At 47.5% G+C, this 19,926-nt stretch overlaps 1 protein-coding gene across 12 annotated transcripts in view; it reads right to left on the reverse strand.

Moving 5' to 3' along the window:
* C2CD5 (C2 calcium dependent domain containing 5) overlaps positions 1-19,926 on the reverse strand; it is a 99,129-nt gene that overhangs the window by 71,453 nt on the left and 7,750 nt on the right. For 11 of the 12 annotated variants that reach the window (XM_069963826.1, XM_069963811.1, XM_069963843.1 and 8 more), the window contains exons 2-8: positions 11,892-12,003; positions 9,219-9,305; positions 8,956-9,127; positions 5,973-6,068; positions 5,728-5,883; positions 5,415-5,613; positions 545-696 (exon numbers count right to left, since the gene is read on the reverse strand). In XM_069963826.1, the coding sequence (XP_069819927.1) occupies positions 545-696; positions 5,415-5,613; positions 5,728-5,883; positions 5,973-6,068; positions 8,956-9,127; positions 9,219-9,305; positions 11,892-11,981 (952 nt within the window). In that variant the 5' untranslated portion in view covers positions 11,982-12,003. Of the gene's footprint in view, positions 1-544; positions 697-5,414; positions 5,614-5,727; positions 5,884-5,972; positions 6,069-8,955; positions 9,128-9,218; positions 9,306-11,891; positions 12,004-19,926 lie in introns of those variants that run through there. The other variant, XM_069963883.1, reaches the window with a different exon arrangement.

A 19,926-nucleotide genomic window follows, 5' to 3' on the forward strand; every position in this document is an offset into this window, starting at 1 on the left:
ACTGTGGGGGGGAACATGGGAGGCAGGACTGTACTGTGGGGGGGGACATGGGAGGCAGGACTGTACTGTGGGGGGGGACATGGGAGGCAGGACTGTACTGTGGGGGGGGACATGGGAGGCAGGACTGTACTGTGGGGGGGGGGGACATGGGAGGCAGGACTGTACTGTGGGGGGGGGGACATGGGAGGCAGGACTGTATTGTGGGGGGGGACATGGGAGGCAGGACTGTACTGTGGGGGGGGACATGGGAGGCAGGACTGTACTGTGGGGGGGGACATGGGAGGCAGGACTGTACTGTGGGGGGGGACATGGGAGGCAGGACTGTACTGTGGGGGGGGGACATGGGAGGCAGGACTGTACTGTGGGGGGGGGACATGGGAGGCAGGACTGTACTGTGGGGGGGGGGGGTTCTGACGTCTCACACACGGTTTTGATAACTTGTAACAATGTTGGAAATAATTGAAAACTAAAGCGAAGGAAAGAAAAGCGGAGAAATGAAGAAACATAAAGAGTAATGAGGAGTGGGGGGTCGGAGGCGTCTTACCAGTCTTAGGTGTCAAACTCAAATCTGTGTCTGAAGAGGAGGACTGTCGGCTGTAGGACTTGGAAGGTGAAAAGGAATAGGTTTGGTTTTTCAGAGGGGTGGAGGGTCCGGATGAGTGAGTATTGGGGATAAGCTCCTCATTGAAGGGGGTCCTGTCAGAAGAAGGTGGAGATATATTAAGTATCACACGGGGGAGGGGAGGGATGATGGGGACGGCCCCGGTGGGGTGCCTCCTTATGTCCGCGCAGCACCTCAGCCCCACACAGAAATCAGCACAAAAAATCAGACAAAAGAAGCAAAAAATCTCCCAGAAGACGGGATCGGCCTGAGGGGGCAGCCACACAAAGATGGAGGCGTCCTCCTGGCTGCCCGGGGCCCCCACATGTTTCCTTATCCTTCACTATCATGCATCAGCTACAGGGGCCACCGCTAAGCTGGGGTCACTTACCTGCTGCCCCTCCACTGCCCGCCAGCCTCCGAACCCCCACACTGTGCCACACACCGAGGGTGCCCCTCCAGAGCCGCACACCGAGGGTGCCCCTCCAGAGCCGCACACGAAGGGTGCCCCTCCAGAGCCACACACAGACCATACCCCTCCAGAGCCGCACACCGAGGGCGCCCCTCCAGAGCCGCACACCGAGGGTGCCCCTTCAGAGCCACACACAGACCATACCCCTCCAGAGCCGCACACCGAGGGTGCCCCTCCAGAGCCACACACAGACCATACCCCTCCAGAGCCGCACACCGAGGGTGCCCCTCCAGAGCCGCACACCGAAGGCGCCCCTCCAGAGCCGCACACCGAAGGCGCCCCTCCAGAGCCGCACAGACCATACCCCTCCAGAGCCGCACACCGAGGGTGCCCCTCCAGAGCCACACACCGAGGGTGCCCCCCCAGAGCCGCACACCGAGGGTGCCCCCACCAGAGCCACACACCGAGGGTGCCCCTTCAGAGCCGCACACCGAGGGTGCCCCTCCAGAGCCACACACAGACCATACCCCTCCAGAGCCACACACCGAGGGTGCCCCTCCAGAGCCACACACAGACCATACCCCTCCAGAGCCGCACACCGAGGGTGCCCCTCTAGAGCCGCACACCGAGGGTGCCCCCCCAGAGCCGCACACCGAGGGTGCCCCTCCAGAGCCACTCACAGACCATACCCCTCCAGAGCCGCACACCGAGGGTGCCCCTCCAGAGCCACACACAGACCATACCCCTCCAGAGCCGCACACCGAGGGTGCCCCCCCAGAGCCGCACACCGAGGGCGCCCCTCCAGAGCCGCACACCGAGGGTGCCCCCACCAGAGCCACACACCGAGGGTGCCCCTTCAGAGCCGCACACCGAGGGTGCCCCTCCAGAGCCACACACAGACCATACCCCTCCAGAGCCACACACCGAGGGTGCCCCTCCAGAGCCACACACAGACCATACCCCTCCAGAGCCGCACACCGAGGGTGCCCCTCTAGAGCCGCACACCGAGGGTGCCCCCCCAGAGCCGCACACCGAGGGTGCCCCTCCAGAGCCACTCACAGACCATACCCCTCCAGAGCCGCACACCGAGGGTGCCCCTCCAGAGCCACACACAGACCATACCCCTCCAGAGCCGCACACCGAGGGTGCCCCCCCAGAGCCGCACACCGAGGGTGCCCCCCCAGAGCCGCACACCGAGGGCGCCCCTCCAGAGCCGCACACCGAGGGCGCCCCTCCAGAGCCGCACACCGAGGGTGCCCCTTCAGAGCCGCACACCGAGGGTGCCCCTTCAGAGCCACACACCGAGGGTGCCCCTCCAGAGCCGCACACCGAGGGTGCCCCTCCAGAGCCACACACAGACCATACCCCTCCAGAGCCGCACACCGAGGGTGCCGCCCCCAGAGCCGCACACCGAGGGTGCCCCTTCAGAGCCGCACACCGAGGGTGCCCCTCCAGAGCCGCACACCGAGGGCGCCCCTCCAGAGCCGCACACCGAGGTTGCCCCTCCAGAGCCACACACCGAGGGTGCCCCCCAGAGCCACACACCGAGGGCGCCCCTCCAGAGCCGCACACGAAGGGTGCCCCTCCAGAGCCACACACAGACCATACCCCTCCAGAGCCGCACACCGAGGGTGCCGCCCCCAGAGCCGCACACCGAGGGTGCCCCTTCAGAGCCGCACACCGAGGGTGCCCCTCCAGAGCCGCACACCGAGGGCGCCCCTCCAGAGCCGCACACCGAGGTTGCCCCTCCAGAGCCGCACACCGAGGGTGCCCCTCCAGAGCCACACACCGAGGGCGCCCCTCCAGAGCCGCACACGAAGGGTGCCCCTCCAGAGCCACACACAGACCATACCCCTCCAGAGCCGCACACCGAGGGCGCCCCTCCAGAGCCGCACACCGAGGGCGCCCCTCCAGAGCCGCACACCGAGGGCGCCCCTCCAGAGCCGCACACCGAGGGCGCCCCTCCAGAGCCGCACACCGAGGGCGCCCCTCCAGAGCCGCACACCGAGGGCGCCCCTCCAGAGCCGCACACCGAGGGCGCCCCTCCAGAGCCGCACACCGAGGGTGCCCCTCCAGAGCCGCACACCGAGGGTGTCCCCCCAGAGCCGCACACCGAGGGCGCCCCTCCAGAGCCGCACACCGAGGGTGCCCCTCCAGAGCCGCACACCGAGGGCGCCCCTCCAGAGCCGCACACCGACCATACAGAATAGTGAGTGCAGCTCTTGAAGATGAGACATGATGTAACAGAAAAATAGTGAGTGCAGCTCTGGAGGATGAGACAGGATGCAACAGAAGAATAGTGAGTGCAGCTCTGGAGGATGAGACATGATGTAACAGCAGAATAGTGAGTGCCGCTCTGGAGGATAAGACACTGTGTAATTCAATGTGCGGCAGAATGTAAGAGGACGGAGAGGAGGGTGAGTGGAGGGGGCTCTGCACACACCTGAGCACCTATCCCTGGGTAGTGAGTGGCAGTACCAGCCTGCCCTGCCCGCCTGCCTCTCCCCACTCCTGGGGGTGAGCAGACTCGTACCAGTGTAGATGAGAGTGGGGACAGACACAGAGAAGTTCTGAGTGAGTCGTGAGCCAGTAGCAGTGTGAATAGGGCTGTTGTGAGTCGAGCGATATCCATGACTTGGTGGCTGGACCAGCGGAGACCTGGGAGGGGTGGCAGCAAGAGGTGGAAGAAAAGAGAACAGGACACACAAGGTCTACAGGTTAAGAAAGATCTGAAGGAGAAATGGTTAGTGGAAGAAGCCACCCTAGAGGCATGCAAGAAGAGAGAGCGTCCCACCCTGCAGACCCCCGAGATGAGGAGACCCCCGAGCACAGCCCAATACACTCACTGCCCCCCACCGCAGGGAACTACAGGGGACAAGAGACAGGTTACCTGCACAACTCCAGCTATACACCGGGACAACTTCTCCCCCTACACTCACTATTCTGGGGGTGGGGTCACTGTGTACATACATTACATTACTGATCCTGAGTTACATCCTGTATTATACCCCAGAGCTGCACTCACTATTCTGCTGGTGGGGTCACTGTGTACATACATTACATTACTGATCCTGAGTTACATCCTGTATTATACCCCAGAGCTGCACTCACTATTCTGCTGGTGGGGTCACTGTGTACATACATTACATTACTGATCCTGAGTTACATCCTGTATTATACCCCAGAGCTGCACTCACTATTCTGCTGGTGGGGTCACTGTGTACATACATTACATTACTGATCCTGAGTTACATCCTGTATTATACCCCAGAGCTGCACTCACTATTCTGCTGGTGGGGTCACTGTGTACATACATTACTGATCCTGAGTTACATCCTGTATTATACTCCAGAGCTGCACTCACTATTCTGCTGGTGGGGTCACTGTGTACATACATTACATTACTGATCCTGAGTTACATCCTGTATTATACTCCGGAGCTGCACTCACTATTCTGCTGTTACATCCTGTATTATACTCCGGAGCGGCACTCACTCTTCTGCTGTTACATCCTGTATTATACTCCGGAGCTGCACTCACTATTCTGCTGTTACATCCTGTGTTATACTCCGGAGCGGCACTCACTATTCTGCTGTTACATCCTGTATTATCCTCCAGAGCTGCACTCACTATTCTGCTGGTGGGGTCACTGTGTACATACATTACTGATCCTGAGTTACATCCTGTATTATACCCCAGAGCTGTACTCACTATTCTGCTGGTGGGGTCACTGTGTACATACATTACTGATTCTGAGTTACATCCTGTATTATACCCCAGAGCTGCACTCACTATTCTGCTGGTGGGGTCACTGTGTACATACATTACTGATCTGGAGTTACATCCTGTATTATACTCCAGAGCTGCACTCACTATTCTGCTGGTGGGGTCACTGTGTACATACATTACATTACTGATCCTGAGTTACATCCTGTATTATACCCCAGAGCTGCGCTCACTATTCTGCTGGTGAGGTCACTGTGTACATACATTACATTACTGATCCTGAGTTACATCCTGTATTATACCCCAGAGCTGCACTCACTATTCTGCTGGTGGGGTCACTGTGTACATACATTACATTACTGATCCTGAGTTACATCCTGTATTATACCCCAGAGCTGCGCTCACTATTCTGCTGGTGAGGTCACTGTGTACATACATTACATTACTGATCCTGAGTTACATCCTGTATTATACTACAGAGCTGCACTCACTCTTCTGCTGTTACATCCTGTATTATACTCCGGAGCTGCACTCACTATTCTGCTGTTACATCCTGTATTATACTCCGGAGCGGCACTCACTATTCTGCTGTTACACCCTGTATTATACTCCGGAGCTGCACTCACTCTTCTGCTGGTGGGGACACTACGCTGTGGTATATGGCTGTATACTTACTCCTTCAGCTCTTTGCATGGTGAGTGGCAGGCGGGAGGGAATGGGGCTGGGTTGGTAAGCTTGTCCAGTGTACAGGCGGTCCCGATGGCTCGGACCACCAGGCCGGACTCGCCCTCCAGATCGAAGCACTGCAGGTAGCCCACCACGGCGTTGCCTCTCATCTCCAGCACCTTCAGGCCGATCTTCCTCTGGAGCTCACCTGTGGACAGGGAGAGTTCCTCTATTCAGTTACTATGCTGGATCACTGCCCCCAGTGATGTCATCAGCAGTATGATGTCATAGAGATGACAGTACGAGCAGAGCGCCCCCTCACCTGACATCAGAGAGATCAGCCGTTGCCGCGCCTCATTGGAGGCCCTTGGGGTCCGGATCCGGTCGATCCACTGATATTCGGGATCCTCGTTCACCACCAGTTCTTCCACAAAGCCGTGGATGACCACCGCCCGGTACGACTTGGGGATGGACGTGGCTGGAAGGTAAAGACACAGGATCAGGCTACAGGGCCCCCCTTCTCCAGGTACTAAGGACTACTACTCCCATCAGATGCCCATCACTCACTGCAGAAGAACTTCACTCCGCACGACGACTGGCGGAAACGGTTGAGGTCATTGAAGAGATCGACCTTCACCACCACATTAATCTCCCCGCGAATCCCTGCAGGAGGGGAGGAGGCGTCAATACAACAGATATATATGATGGGAGGAGCCACAGAACAAGATGGGAGGGGCTACATAACAAGATGGGAGGAGTCACAGAAAAATATGTGAGGGACCACAGAACACAATGGGAGGAGCCACTGAACAAGATGGGAGGGGCTACAGAACAAGATAGGAGGAGCTTTAGAAAATACAGGAGGGACCACAGAACCCAATGGGAGGAGCCACAGAACAAGATGGGAGGGGCTACAGAACCCAATGGGATGAGCTACAGCACAAGATGGGAGGAGCTACAAAACAAGATGGGAGGGGCTACAGAACCCAATGGGAGGGAGCACAGAACACAATGGGAGGAGTCACAGAACAAGATGGGAGGGACCACAGAACACACTAGGAGGAGTCAAAGAAAACAATGGGAGGAGTCACAGAACAATATAGGAGGGACCACAGAACACAATCGGAGGAGTCACAGAACAAGACGTGAGGGACCACAGAACACAATGGGAGGAGTCACAGAACAAGACGGGAGGGACCACAGAACACAATGGGAGGAGTCACAGAACAAGATGGGAGGAGTCACAGAACAAGATGGGAGGAGCCACAGAACATAATGGGAGGAGCTACCAAACAAAAGAGCAAAGTCAGAGAAGCTACAGAACAGGAAAGTGGGAGGAGCTACAGAATGAGAAGATGTGAGGAGCTAAAGAGCAGGAGGGTGCGAGTGTCATATCAAGTTTAGTGACGGCCATTACTGTATATAGTGACGGCCATTACTGTACATAGTGACAGCTATTACTGTATATAGTGTCACAGATATCCAGTGTAGTGCCGGCTATTACTGTATATAGTGACGGCCATTACTGTACATAGTGACGGCTATTACTGTATATAGTGTCACAGATATCCAGTGTAGTGCCGGCTATTACTGTATATAGTGACAGCTATTACTGTATATAGTGTCACATATATCCAGTGTAGTGCCGGCTATTACTGTATATAGTGACAGCTATTACTGTATATAGTGACGCAGATATCCAGTGTAGTGTCGGCTATTACTGTATATAGTGACAGCCATTACTGTACATAGTGATGGCCATTACTGTATATAGTGTCACAGATATCCAGTGTAGTGCCGGCTATTACTGTATATAGTGACAGCTATTACTGTATATAGTGTCACAGATATCCAGTGTAGTGCCGGCTATTACTGTATATAGTGACGGCCATTACTGTATATAGTGACAGCTATTACTGTATATAGTGTCACAGATATCCAGTGTAGTGCCGGCTATTACTGTATATAGTGACGGCTATTACTGTATATAGTGTCACAGATATCCAGTGTAGTGCCGGCTATTACTGTATATAGTGACGGCTATTACTGTATATAGTGTCACAGATATCCAGTGTAGTGCCGGCTATTACTGTATATAGTGACGGCTATTACTGTATATAGTGTCACAGATATCCAGTGTAGTGCCGGCTATTACTGTATATAGTGACAGCTATTACTGTATATAGTGCCGGCTATTACTGTATATAGTGACAGCTATTACTGTATATAGTGTCACAGATATCCAGTGTAGTGACGGCTATTACTGTATATAGTGACGGCCATTACTGTATATAGTGACGCAGATATCCAGTGTAGTGCCGGCTATTACTGTATATAGTGACGGCTATTACTGTATATAGTGATGGCCATTACTTTATATAGTGTCGCAGATATCCAGTGTAGTGCCGGCCATTACCGTATATAGTGACGGCCATTACTGTACATAGTGACGGCCATTACTGTATATAGTGTCACAGATATCCAGTGTAGTGACGCCCATTACTGTATATAGTGACGGCTATTACTGTATATAGTGACGGCCATTACTGTATATAGTGACAGCTATTACTGTATATAGCGTCACAGATATCCAGTGTAGTGAAGGATATTACTGTACATAGTGACGGCCATTACTGTATATAGCGTCACAGATATTCAGGGTAGTGACGGCCATTACTGTATATAGTGACAGCTATTACTGTATATAGTGTCACAGATATCCAGTGTAGTGCCGGCTATTACTGTATATAGTGACGGCCATTACTGTATATAGTGACGGCCATTACTGTATATAGTGTCACAGATATCCAGTGTAGTGACGGCTATTACTGTATATAGTGACAGCCATTACTGTATATAGTGACGGCCATTACTGTATATAGTGTCACAGATATCCAGTGTAGTGACGGCCATTACTGTATATAGTGACAGCTATTACTGTATATAGTGTCACAGATATCCAGTGTAGTGTTGGCTATTACTGTATATAGTGACGGCTATTACTATATATAGTGTCACAGATATCCAGTGTAGTGTCGGCTATTACTGTATATAGTGACGGCCATTACTGTATATAGTGACGGCCATTACTGTATATAGTGTCACAGATATCCAGTGTAGTGACGGCCATTACTGTATATAGTGACGGCTATTACTGTATATAGTGACGGCTATTACTGTATATATTGTCGACCATTACTGTATATAGTGTCACAGATATCCAGTGTAGTGACGGATATTACTGTATATAGTGACGGCTAATGCTTATACTGTATATATTGTCGACCATTACTGTATATAGTGTCACAGAAATCCAGTGTAGAGACAGATATTACTGTATATAGCGTCACATATCCAGTGTAGAGACGGATATTACTGTATATAGTGACGGCTATTACTGTATATAGTGACGGCCATTACTGTATATAGTGACAGCTATTACTGTATACAGTGTAACAGATATCCAGTGTAGTGACGGATATTACTGTATATAGTGACGGCCATTACTGTATATAGTGTCACAGATATCCAGTGGGGTGACAGCTCTTACCGTGTATGGTGTCGTAAATGGGAAACCACCCGGAGATGACGGTGGCAGCCTCTGTATACAGTAAGGGGTCAATATCTATGTACACCTTCCCGATGGCGTCATTGGCGCTGTACGTGTCGTGGTCCAGGACTGTGATCTGTAATGGCTCATCCTGTAAATCCTCATCATCAACCTGCAGCACAGAACAGGGAGCAAAGAGTTAATGTACCGCAAGGTATCTACACTCCCAACAGAAGCTGGAGAAGTGGGGGGTCAACCATCACCTCAAACTTGAACCATTCCGAGTTCCACTGCGGGTTCAGAGACTTGGGGTACACGTCGGTCTTAAACGTGGTGTTGGCAAACTTCACCTGTAAGCAGGAAAGGGTTAAAGACCATGTGACATAGATACAGTGTATCACCTGAAGTTCAAGAAGGTTCCAGATGATTCTCAAAGCAGAAGCGGATTCTGCCGTCCTGGTATAATGTATCAGGTCTGGGCGCTCTCTGCCGTCCTGGTATAATGTATCAGGTCTGGGCGCTCTCTCCCGTCCTGGTATAATGTATCAGGTCTGGGTGCTCTCTGCCGTCCTGGTATAATGTATCAGGTCTGGGCGCTCTCTCCCGTCCTGGTATAATGTATCAGGTCTGGGCGCTCTCTCCCGTCCTGGTATAATGTATCAGGTCTGGGCGCTCTCTGCCGTCCTGGTATAATGTATCAGGTCTGGGTGCTCTCTCCCGTCCTGGTATAATGTATCAGGTCTGGGCGCTCTCTGCCGTCCTGGTATAATGTATCAGGTCTGGGCGCTCTCTCCCGTCCTGGTATAATGTATCAGGTCTGGGCGCTCTCTGTCGTCCTGGTATAATGTATCAGGTCTGGGCGCTCTCTCCCGTCCTGGTATAATGTATCAGGTCTGGGCGCTCTCTCCCGTCCTGGTATAATGTATCAGGTCTGGGCGCTCTCTGCCGTCCTGGTATAATGTATCAGGTCTGGGCGCTCTCTCCCGTCCTGGTATAATGTATCAGGTCTGGGCGCTCTCTCCCGTCCTGGTATAATGTATCAGGTCTGGGCGCTCTCTGCCGTCCTGGTATAATGTATCAGGTCTGGGCGCTCTCTGCCGTCCTGGTATAATATATCAGGTCTGGGCGCTCTCTCCCGTCCTGGTATAATGTATCAGGTCTGGGTGCTCTCTCCCGTCCTGGTATAATGTATCAGGTCTGGGTGCTCTCTGCCGTCCTGGTATAATGTATCAGGTCTGGGCGCTCTCTGCCTTCCTGGTATAATGTATCAGGTCTGGGCGCTCTCTCCCGTCCTGGTATAATGTATCAGGTCTGGGTGCTCTCTGCCGTCCTGGTATAATATATCAGGTCTGGGCGCTCTCTCCCGTCCTGGTATAATGTATCAGGTCTGGGTGCTCTCTGCTGTCCTGGTATAATGTATCAGGTCTGGGTGCTCTCTGCCGTCCTGGTATAATATATCAGGTCTGGGCGCTCTCTCCCGTCCTGTTATAATGTATCAGGTCTGGGTGCTCTCTCCCGTCCTGGTATAATGTATCAGGTCTGGGTGCTCTCTGCCGTCCTGGTATAATGTATCAGGTCTGGGCGCTCTCTGCCTTCCTGGTATAATGTATCAGGTCTGGGCGCTCTCTCCCGTCCTGGTATAATGTATCAGGTCTGGGTGCTCTCTGCTGTCCTGGTATAATGTATCAGGTCTGGGCGCTCTCTCCCGTCCTGGTATAATGTATCAGGTCTGGGCGCTCTCTCCCGTCCTGGTATAATGTATCAGGTCTGGGCGCTCTCTCCCGTCCTGGTATAATATATCAGGTCTGGGCGCTCTCTCCCGTCCTGGTATAATGTATCAGGTCTGGGCGCTCTCTCCCGTCCTGGTATAATGTATCAGGTCTGGGCGCTCTCTCCCGTCCTGGTATAATATATCAGGTCTGGGCGCTCTCTCCCGTCCTGGTATAATGTATCAGGTCTGGGCGCTCTCTGCCATCCTGTTACAATGTATCAGGTCTGGGTGCTCTCTGCCGTCCTGGTATAATGTATCAGGTCTGGGTGCTCTCTGCTGTCCTGGTATAATGTATCAGGTCTGGGCGCTCTCTGCCATCCTGGTATAATGTATCAGGTCTGGGCGCTCTCTGCCTTCCTGGTATAATGTATCAGGTCTGGGTGCTCTCTCCCGCCCTGGTATAATGTATCAGGTCTGGGCGCTCTCTGCCGTCCTGGTATAATATATCAGGTCTGGGCGCTCTCTCCCGTCCTGGTATAATGTATCAGGTCTGGGTGCTCTCTGCCGTCCTGGTATAATGTATCAGGTCTGGGCGCTCTCTCCCGTCCTGGTATAATGTATCAGGTCTGGGTGCTCTCTCCCGTCCTGGTATAATGTATCAGGTCTGGGCGCTCTCTCCCGTCCTGGTATAATGTATCAGGTCTGGGCGCTCTCTCCCGTCCTGGTATAATGTATCAGGTCTGGGCGCTCTCTCCCGTCCTGGTATAATGTATCAGGTCTGGGCGCTCTCTCCCGTCCTGGTATAATATATCAGGTCTGGGCGCTCTCTCCCGTCCTGGTATAATGTATCAGGTCTGGGCGCTCTCTGCCATCCTGTTACAATGTATGCGTCCTGCAGAGGACGTGGTGGTGACGTCCATGGGGGGGGGGGGGGCACACCACCACATGGCCGGATACGATGTGCAGAGATCTGACCGTTAATGTCACAGAACAAGAACCAAAGAAAGAGCAGTGATAAAGGAGCCGAGGGCGGCCGGGAACCTGCGCACATCCAGAGCCTCCTGCTTCACCAGCAACAGTGAATATTGGCACAAAGCCGGGAAGGGGGAGAGGATAAAACCACTGTGGGTGTGGGGGGAGGCTGGGTGACCAGATATGGGGCCCCTCTCACAGGGGGTGGAGCCTATAATCTACATTACATAATATACAGGAAGCTAGGCGGCACCTCCACAAAGGCGTCGGTCAGGTCACTGGCGCGGTCCATCACCGGCAGGTGCCGTCCGGCCACAATCTTCACCTTCAGCTTCCCTGGCATGGCGGACAGGGGGAGGAGTCATCTGCAGGAGGGGGAGGAGACAACATAGTAAGTAAGGATGCCTAATTTATACAGGTCATATATGTGACCGCCAAAACTTATATATATATATATATATATATATATATATCACATATACACAAACACATACAACCTCCAGTCTATACTACACAACTGTATATATATAATCTCATCTCCTGCTTATACTGCCCACCAATGTATATATCTATTAACTATACTGGTCTCCTCCTGTGTGTGTATATATATCGCTCTCCTCCACCTCTCTGTATATATGTATATATATATATATATATATATATATCGGTCTCCTATTCTCTCTGTATATATATCCCACTTTGTGTATATATATTGGTCTCCTCCTCTCTGTGTGTGTGTATATACATATATATATCGGTCTCCTCCTCCTCCTCTCTGTATATATATCGGTCTCCTCCTCCTCTCTGTATATATATATCGGTCTCCTCCTCCTCTCTGTATATATCGGTCTCCCCCTTCTCTCTGTATATATAATCGGTCTTCTCATTCTCTCTGTGTATATATCGGTCTCCTCCTTCTCTCTGTATATATATCGGTCTCCTCCTCCTCTCTGTATATATATCGGTCTCCCCCTTCTCTCTGTATATATATCGGTCTCCTCCTCCTCTCTGTATATATATCGGTCTCCTCCTCCTCTCTGTATATATATCAGTCTCCTCCTCCTCTCTGTATATATATCGGTCTCCTCCTTCTCTCTGTATATATATCAGTCTCCTCCTCCTCTCTGTATATATCGGTCTCCTCCTTCTCTCTGTATATATATCGGTCTCCTCCTCTCTGTATATATATCGGTCTCCTCCTTCTCTCTGTATATATATCGGTCTCCTCCTCCTCTCTGTATATATATCGGTCTCCCCCTTCTCTCTGTATATATATCGGTCTCCCCCTTCTCTCTGTATATATATCGGTCTCCTCCTCCTCTCTGTATATATATCGGTCTCCCCCTTCTCTCTGTATATATATCGGTCTCCTCCTCCTCTCTGTATATATATATCGGTCTCCCCCTTCTCTCTGTATATATATATCGGTCTCCTCCTCCTCTCTGTATATATATCGGTCTCCTCCTCCTCTCTGTATATATATCGGTCTCCTCCTTCTCTCTGTATATATATCGGTCTCCCCCTTCTCTCTGTATATATATCGGTCTCCTCCTCCTCTCTGTATATATATCGGTCTCCTCCTCCTCTCTGTATATATATCGGTCTCCTCCTCCTCTCTGTATATATATCGGTCTTCTCATTCTCTCTGTATATATATCGGTCTCCTCCTTCTTCTCTCTGTATATATATCGGTCTCCTCCTTCTCTCTGTATATATATCGGTCTCCTCCTCCTCTCTGTATATATATCGGTCTCCTCCTCCTCTCTGTATATATATCGGTCTCCTCCTCCTCTCTGTATATATATCGGTCTTCTCCTTCTCTCTGTATATATATATATATATATATATATATATATATATATATATATATATATATATATATATATATATATATATATATATATATACACTCACCGGCCACTTTATTAGGTACACCATGCTAGTAACGGGTTGGACCCCCTTTTGCCTTCAGAACTGCCCCAATTCTTGGTGGCATAGATACAACAAGGTGCTGGAAGCTTCCTCAGAGATTTTGGTCCATAGTGACATGATGACATCACACAGTTGCCGCAGATTTGTCGGCTGCACATCCATGATGCCAATCTCCCGTTCCACCACAAAGATGCTCTATTGGATTGAGATCTGGTGACTGTGGAGGCCATTGGAGTACAGTGACCTCATTGTCATGTTCAAGAAACCAGTCTGAGATGATTCTAGCTTTATGACATGGCGCATTATCCTGCTGAAAGTCGCCATCAGATGTTGGGTCCATTGTGGTCATAAAGGGATGGACATGGTCAGCAACAATACTCAGGTAGGCTGTGGCGTTGCAACCATGCTCAATTGGTACCAAGGGGCCCAAAGAGTGCCAAGAAAATATTCCCCACACCATGACACCACCACCACCAGCCTGAACCGTTGATACAAGGCAGGATGGATCCATGCTTTCATGTTGTTGACGCCAAATTCTGACCCTACCATCCGAATGTCGCAGCAGAAATCAAGACTCATCAGACCAGGCAACGTTTTTCCAATCTTCTACTGTCCAATTTCGATGAGCTTGTGCAAATTGTAGCCTCAGTTTCCTGTTCTTAGCTGAGCGGAGTGGCCCCCGGTGTGGTCTTCTGCTGCTGTAGCCCATCTGCCTCAGAGTTGGCCGTACTGTGCGGTCAGAGATGCTCTTCTGCCTACCTTGGCTGTAACGGTTGGCTATTTGAGTCACTGTTGCCTTTCTATCAGCTGGAACCAGTCTGCCCATTCTCCTCTGACCTCTGGCATCAACAAGGCATTTCCGCCCACAGAACGGCCGCTCACTGGATGGTTTTTCTTTTTCGGACCATTCTCTGTAAACCCTAGAGATGGTTGTGCGTGAAAATCCCAGTAGATCAGCAGTTTCTGAAATACTCAGACCAGCCCTTCTGGCACCAACAACCATGCCACGTTCAAAGGCCTCAAATCACCTTTCTTCCCCATACTGATGCTCGGTTTGAACTGCAGGAGATTGTCTTGACCATGTGTACATGCCTAAATGCACTGAGTCGCCGCCATGTGATTGGCTGATTAGAAATTAAGTGGTAACGTGCAGTTGGACAGGTGTACCTAATAAAGTGGCCGGTGAGTGTGTATATATATATATATATATCGGTCTCCTCCTTCTCTCTGTACATATATTGGTCTCCTCCTCTCTGTATATATATCGGTCTCCTCCTCTCTGTATATATATCGGTCTCCTCCTTCTCTCTGTATATATATATATATATATATATCGGTCTCCTCCTCCTTCTCTCTGTATATATATATATATCGGTCTCCTCCTTCTCTCTGTATATATATATATCGGTCTCCTCCTTCTCTCTGTATATATATATATATATATATATATCGGTCTCCTCCTTCTCTCTGTATATATATATATATATATATATATATCAGTCTCCTCCTCCTCTCTGTATATATATCGGTCTCCTCCTTCTCTCTGTATATATATATATCGGTCTCCTCCTTCTCTCTGTATATATATCAGTCTCCTCCTTCTCTCTGTATATATATATATTGCTCTCCTCCTCCTCCTTCTCTGTATATATATCGGTCTCCTCCTCCCCTCTGTATATATATCGGTCTCCTCCTCCTCTCTGTATATATATCGGTCTCCTCCTCCTCTCTGTATATATATATCGGTCTCCGCCTTCTCTCTGTATATATATCGGTCTCCTCCTTCTCTCTGTATATATATCGGTCTCCTCCTCCTCCTCTCTGTATATATATCGGTCTCCTCCTCCTCTCTGTATATATATCGGTCTCCTCCTCCTCTCTGTATATATATCAGTCTCCTCCTTCTCTCTGTATATATATATATATATATATATATATATATCGGTCTCCTCCTTCTCTCTGTACATATATATATATAGAAAATGATTGGGTTGAACGGCACTGTGCAGACTTAAAGTCAAATGGCTTCCAGCCGATAGGTGCACGTCCTTGGCAGTCGACCCCCGACTCCACAGATATATATATATATCGGTCTCCTCCTTCTCTCTGTATATATATATATATCGGTCTCCTCCTCCTTCTCTCTGTATATATATATATCGGTCTCCTCCTTCTCTCTGTATATATATATATATATCGGTCTCCTCCTCCTTCTCTCTGTATATATATATATATATCGGTCTCCTCCTCCTTCTCTCTGTATATATAAATATATATATATATATCGGTCTCCTCCTTCTCTCTGTATATATATCAGTCTCCTCCTCGTTCTCTCTGTATATATATCGGTCTCCTCCTTCTCTCTGTATATATATCGGTCTCCTCCTTCTCTCTGTATATATATCGGTCTCCTGCTCCTTCTCTCTGTATATATATCAGTCTCCTCCTTCTCTCTGTATATATATCGCTCTCCTCCTTCTCTCTGTATATTTATATATATATATCGCTCTCCTCCTCCTCTCTGTATAGATATATCGGTCTCCTCCTCCCCTCTGTATATATATCGGTCTCCTCCTCCTCTCTGTATATATATCCGTCTCCTCCTCCTCTCTGTATATATATCGGTCTCCGCCTTCTCTCTGTATATATATCGCTCTCCTCCTTCTCTCTGTATATATATATATATATATATATATATATATATATATATATATATATATATCGCTCTCCTCCTCCTCTCTGTATATATATATCAGTCTCCTCCTTCTCTCTGTATATATCGGTCTCCTCCTCCTCCTCTCTGTATATATATCGGTCTCCTCCTCCTCTCTGTATATATATCGGTCTCCGCCTTCTCTCTGTATATATATCGCTCTCCTCCTTCTCTCTGTATATATATATCAGTCTCCTCCTTCTCTCTGTATATATCGGTCTCCTCCTCCTCCTCTCTGTATATATATCGCTCTCCTCCTTCTCTCTGTATATAAATATATCGCTCTCCTCCTCCTCTCTGTATATATATCGGTCTCCTCCTCCTCTCTGTATATATATCGGTCTCCTCCTCCTTCTCTTTGTATATATATATATATCGGTCTCCTCCTCCTTCTCTCTGTGTATATATATATATATATATATATATATATATATATATATATATATATATATATATATATATCGCTCTCCTCCTCCTCTCTGTGTATATATATATATATATATATATATATATATATATCGGTCTCCTCCTTCTCTCTGTATATATCGGTCTCCTCCTCCTCCTCTCTGTATATATATCGGTCTCCTCCTCCTCCTCTCTGTATATTTATCGGTCTCCTCCTCCTCCTCTCTGTATATTTATCGGTCTCCACCTCCTCCTACTCTCTGTATATATATCGGTCTCCTCCTTCTCTCTGTGTGTATATATATATATATATATATATATATATATATATATATATAGGTCTCCTCCTCCTCTCTGTATATATATCGGTCTCCTCCTCCTCTCTGTATATATATCGGTCTCCCCCTTCTCTCTGTATATATATCGGTCTCCTCCTCCTCTCTGTATATATATCGGTCTCCTCCTCCTCTCTGTATATATATCGGTCTCCCCCTTCTCTCTGTATATATATCGGTCTCCTCCTCCTCTCTGTATATATATCGGTCTCCTCCTCCTCTCTGTATATATATCGGTCTCCTCCTCCTCTCTGTATATATATCGGTCTCCTCCTTCTCTCTCTATATATATCGGTCTCCTCCTTCTCTCTGTATATATATCGGTCTCCTCCTCCTCTCTGTATATATATCGGTCTCCTCCTTCTCTCTGTATATATATATATATATATATATATATATATATATATATATATATATATATATATATAGGTCTCCTCCTCCTCTCTGTATATATATCGGTCTCCTCCTCCTCTCTGTATATATATCGGTCTCCTCCTCCTCTCTGTATATATATCGGTCTCCTCCTTCTCTCTGTGTATATATATATATATATATATATCGGTCTCCTCCTTCTCTCTGTATATATATATATATATATATATATCGGTCTCCTCCTTCTCTCTGTATATATATATATATATATATATATATATATATATATATATCGGTCTCCTCCTTCTCTCTGTATATATATATATATATATATATATATCGGTCTCCTCCTTCTCTCTGTATATATATCAGTCTCCTCCTCGTTCTCTCTGTATATATATCGGTCTCCTCCTTCTCTCTGTATATATATTGGTCTCCTCCTCCTCCTTCTCTCTGTATATATATCGGTCTCCTCCTCCTCTCTGTATATATATCGGTCTCCTGCTCCTTCTCTCTGTATATATATCAGTCTCCTCCTTCTCTCTGTATATATATCGCTCTCCTCCTTCTCTCTGTATATATATATATATATATATATATATATATCGGTCTCCTCCTCCTCTCTGTATATATATATCGGTCTCCTCCTTGTCTCTGTATATATATCGGTCTCCTCCTCCTCCTCTCTGTATATATATCGCTCTCCTCATTCTCTCTGTATATAAATATATCGGTCTCCTCCTCATCCTCTCTGTATATATATCGGTCTCCTCCTCCTTCTCTTTGTATATATATATATATATCGGTCTCCTCCTCCTTCTCTCTGTATATATATATATATATCGCTCTCCTCCTCCTCTCTGTATATATATATATATATATATATATATCGGTCTCCTCCTTCTCTCTGTATATATCGGTCTCCTCCTCTCTGTATATATATTGGTCTCCTCCTCCTCCTCTCTGTATATATATCGGTCTACTCCTCCTCCTCTCTGTATATTTATCGGTCTCCTCCTCCTCCTCTCTGTATATATATATATATATATCGGTCTCCTCCTTCTCTCTGTATGTATATATATATATATATCGGTCTCCTCCTTCTCTCTGTATATATATATATATATATCGGTCTCCTCCTTCTCTCTGTATATATATATATATATATATCGGTCTCCTCCTTCTCTCTGTATATATATATATATATATATATATATCGGTCTCCTCCTCCTCTCTGTATATATATATATATATCGGTCTCCTCCTCCTTCTCTCTGTATATATATCGGTCTCCTCCTTCTCTCTGTATATATATATATATATATATATATATATATATATATATATATCGGTCTCCTCCTTCTCTCTGTATATATATATATATATATATATATATATATATATATATATATATATATATATCGGTCTCCTCCTTCTCTCTGTATATATATATATATCGGTCTCCTCCTTCTCTCTGTGTATATATATATCGGTCTCCTCCTCATCCTCTCTGTATATATATCGGTCTCCTCCTCCTTCTCTTTGTATATATATATATATATCGGTCTCCTCCTCCTTCTCTCTGTATATATATATATCGCTCTCCTCCTCCTCTCTGTATATATATATATATATATATATATCGGTCTCCTCCTTCTCTCTGTATATATCGGTCTCCTCCTCTCTGTATATATATTGGTCTCCTCCTCCTCCTCTCTGTATATATATCGGTCTACTCCTCCTCCTCTCTGTATATTTATCGGTCTCCTCCTCCTCCTCTCTGTATATATATATATATATATCGGTCTCCTCCTTCTCTCTGTATGTATATATATATATATATATATATATATATATATATATATATATCGGTCTCCTCCTCCTCTCTGTATATATATATATCGGTCTCCTCCTCCTCTCTGTGTATATATATATATATATATATATATATATCGGTCTCCTCCTTCTCTCTGTATATATCGGTCTCCTCCTTCTCTCTGTATATATATCGGTCTCCTCCTCCTTCTCTCTGTATATATATCGGTCTCCTCCTCCTTCTCTCTGTATATATATCGGTCTCCTCCTTCTCTCTGTATATATATATATATATATATATCGGTCTCCTCCTTCTCTCTGTATATATATATATATATATCGGTCTCCTCCTTCTCTCTGTATATATATATATATATATATATATATCGGTCTCCTCCTTCTCTCTGTATATATATATATATATATATATATCGGTCTCCTCCTCCTCTCTGTATATATATATATATATCGGTCTCCTCCTCCTTCTCTCTGTATATATATCGGTCTCCTCCTTCTCTCTGTATATATATATATATATATATATATATATATATATCGGTCTCCTCCTTCTCTCTGTATATATATATATATATATATATATATATATATATATATATATATATATCGGTCTCCTCCTTCTCTCTGTATATATATATATATCGGTCTCCTCCTTCTCTCTGTATATATATATATATCGGTCTCCTCCTTCTCTCTGT

This window comes from Dendropsophus ebraccatus, chromosome 1, assembly GCF_027789765.1.
Source record: "Dendropsophus ebraccatus isolate aDenEbr1 chromosome 1, aDenEbr1.pat, whole genome shotgun sequence".
In the NCBI taxonomy this organism is placed as follows: Eukaryota; Metazoa; Chordata; class Amphibia; order Anura; family Hylidae; genus Dendropsophus; species Dendropsophus ebraccatus.